A 2989-nucleotide genomic window follows, 5' to 3' on the forward strand; every position below is an offset into this window, starting at 1 on the left:
GAAGCAGATAAATAATGGCACACATTGAATACCGGTATTTGAGAAGAAGCCGAAATTAAATTATATTAAAACATGCACAACAACATTTTGTATTATTCATTCATTCATTCAAATTTTATTTTATCAATCGTCAAGTATAAACATGTTATTTTTGAAATAATTTTTGATGATTCAGCGGTACTTTAATAATTACTAGAAGTATACGTTATATTATACGGACGTGAGAGAAACTCTATTCAAAATAAACGGTGTGTTGATGAATCAGCAGTTGCTTAATTACTAGAAGTATACGTTATATTACACGGACGTGAGAGAAACTCTCTATTATAAAATAAACGGTGTGTTGATGATCCAATCCAGTGTGGATATAAAATTCAATAATTTGTGTCATTCGGTCTTTTGAACTCTTTTTTTTATATCAATCCTTTCAAAATCATTAATAAAAAATCAGTTCCGTAATTTTTTGCATGGCCTTTACTTTAAATTATTAATTTTACTACTGTAGGTCCCTACACTACACCAAAAACGTTTCAATATTACAGAAAATGTTTTTAAAATGCACTTTAGTGCAGAAAAGAAAAAAGCACAGGCTCCAGGTTGGCCATCCCAAAATACCAAAATTAGGGCATTCATGGTTTTTTTAAAAAGCTTTAAAAAGCCCATTCAGTAATCCCAGCGTTTAACACAATTAAAATTATTTTTTGCCTATTAAAATGACATTAAAGCAAGTCATTCAAATTGTCACTAGGTATTTTTGAAATTAAAAATTTGGCAAAAAACGAAGAAAACAGCAGTAGGCCTATTGGCAAAGTTTGAAACCCATTCAAATAGGCCTAGGCCTAGATGTAGTTTCGTATAAAATATCTACTAGTTCTATATCTATGACAGCATAAACAAAGGTGCCAAAACCTGAATTTTAATAATTTTTCGTTTGTTCGATAAATAAATAAATAAATAAATAAATAAATAAATAAATAAATAAATAAATAAATAAATAAATAAATAAATAAATAAATAAATAAATAAATAAATAAATAAATAATCTGATTATTTTAGTACGAATCTATTTGAATTCTTCTTTTATAGCAATAAATTTAAATTTAATTAAAATGCATGCAAATTATTAATATCCTGTTTTTTATTTCCGATACAATCGATCAAATCTGAAAGCGGGAAATTTTAAAACACAAACCAAAACGCAATAAAAGAAAAATTATGATTGGTTGATATGGTGACCTCAACCACGTCCGCAATACGTATATTACTCGAGGTCAACGACTTCGAAATTTCCATTCGTTCACTGATTGTCATTGAGGAAGCACATAGAACAGTTGAAGGTATTTTAGTTTAAAATGGCTCGTACAAAGCAAACAGCACGTAAATCTACTGGAGGAAAGGCTCCACGCAAACAGCTAGCTACCAAGGCGGCCCGTAAATCGGCACCATCTACTGGAGGAGTCAAGAAGCCACATCGTTACAGGCCCGGTACTGTCGCTCTCCGTGAGATCCGTCGTTACCAGAAGAGTACCGAGCTCCTCATCCGTAAGCTCCCCTTCCAGCGTCTGGTCCGTGAAATCGCTCAGGACTTCAAGACTGAACTTCGATTCCAAAGTGCTGCGATCGGCGCCCTTCAGGAGGCTAGTGAAGCTTACTTGGTTGGTCTGTTTGAAGACACCAACCTGTGCGCTATCCACGCCAAGCGTGTAACCATCATGCCAAAGGATATCCAACTTGCACGTCGTATCCGTGGTGAACGTGCTTAGATCTACCAAGATCTTTTCCAACGGCCCTTTTTAGGGCCACCCAATTTTCCAAAGAGAGATTGTGACCGAAGTCAAATTTTTACTATGCTTTATTATGGTGTCTGTAAATGTACTTGTACTTTTGTAGTGTACTATAAATTATAAACTGTCATGATAGTAGGGATATAAAAGCGTGCCTTCGCTTGATTGATAGTTTTTTAAAATAAAAAAAGGCATCTCCGACATGCAAAAGTGCTGTACCCATAATACTTGTGTAAGGTTTCCCCCCCATCCATGTCAAGGAAGTATGGGACAGTTTTTTCAAATTGCCTTATTTGGCTCAAATTTATGAAATTAACTGTTTTTACCCCTGTCATGCCAGTCTTACATGTCTTAAGTTTGGCCAAGTTCTATTCAAGTTCAAAAGTAGATAAATCGCATGAAGAATTACTAGTCTTGCTTCCTCAGATTTTGGTGTAAACATCAATTATTATTTATGAGTATTTCATTATCCTAGCATCCTCTTTTTAGGACATTTTCAATAGATCTCCACGAAAAAAGCTTAGTCAAGAGTAAGTCAAAAATGATAACCAAGAACAATTTTAGAAACAAAAGGGAGCAAATAAGAAAGATATTTTAAAATCTCCAAAATTCAGTTACTGGGGGGACGATACTATCTATTATATAGTATATATACCCGGTACATGTTAATAATTTTACTTGGCCTTAAGGGCTGGGGTATGAACGTTTGGACAGTATTTATTTTGGGACATCAGAGCACATCCGACATATCGAATTGCATTCTGAATACGAAGAATGTCATTCTGATATCAAATAATTTTCATTTTTGAAATTCGCAATTTAATACACATTTTATGGCAAATCATTAAAATTGATATTTTGATATTTAACAGTACTTGAAGTAAACTTTATAAACCTGATGATTTATACTTAAAGTGTATGTAGGTGGGATGAAAAGCCGACGATCAATTGAAAATTTTGACCTTTCAGTATTGAAGATATGGATTTTTTCCCAAAACACCAAAAAAAATAGGTCTTTTGGGAAAAAATCCATATCTTCAATATGAAAGGTCAAAATTTTCAATTGACCGTCGGCTTTTCCTCCCTGCTACATACACTTTAAGAATATATCATTAGATTTATATAATTTACTTCGAGGACTGTTATATATCAAAATTTGAAAAATATCAAATTTTTATAATTTGTCATAAAATTTTATTATATTG

The 2989-nt window shown here is 32.7% G+C and overlaps 1 protein-coding gene across 1 annotated transcript; it reads left to right on the forward strand.

Moving 5' to 3' along the window:
• The first annotated feature begins 1309 nt into the window (after positions 1 to 1309).
• LOC140147750 (histone H3.3A) lies at positions 1310 to 1859 on the forward strand. Its single transcript, XM_072169509.1, has one exon. The coding sequence runs from the start codon at positions 1353 to 1355 to the stop codon at positions 1761 to 1763; it is 411 nt and encodes a 136-aa protein (XP_072025610.1). The 5' UTR covers positions 1310 to 1352; the 3' UTR covers positions 1764 to 1859.
• Positions 1860 to 2989: the final 1130 nt, after the last annotated feature.

The sequence above is a fragment of the Amphiura filiformis genome, chromosome 3, assembly GCF_039555335.1.
Source record: "Amphiura filiformis chromosome 3, Afil_fr2py, whole genome shotgun sequence".
NCBI lineage: Eukaryota > Metazoa > Echinodermata > Ophiuroidea > Amphilepidida > Amphiuridae > Amphiura > Amphiura filiformis.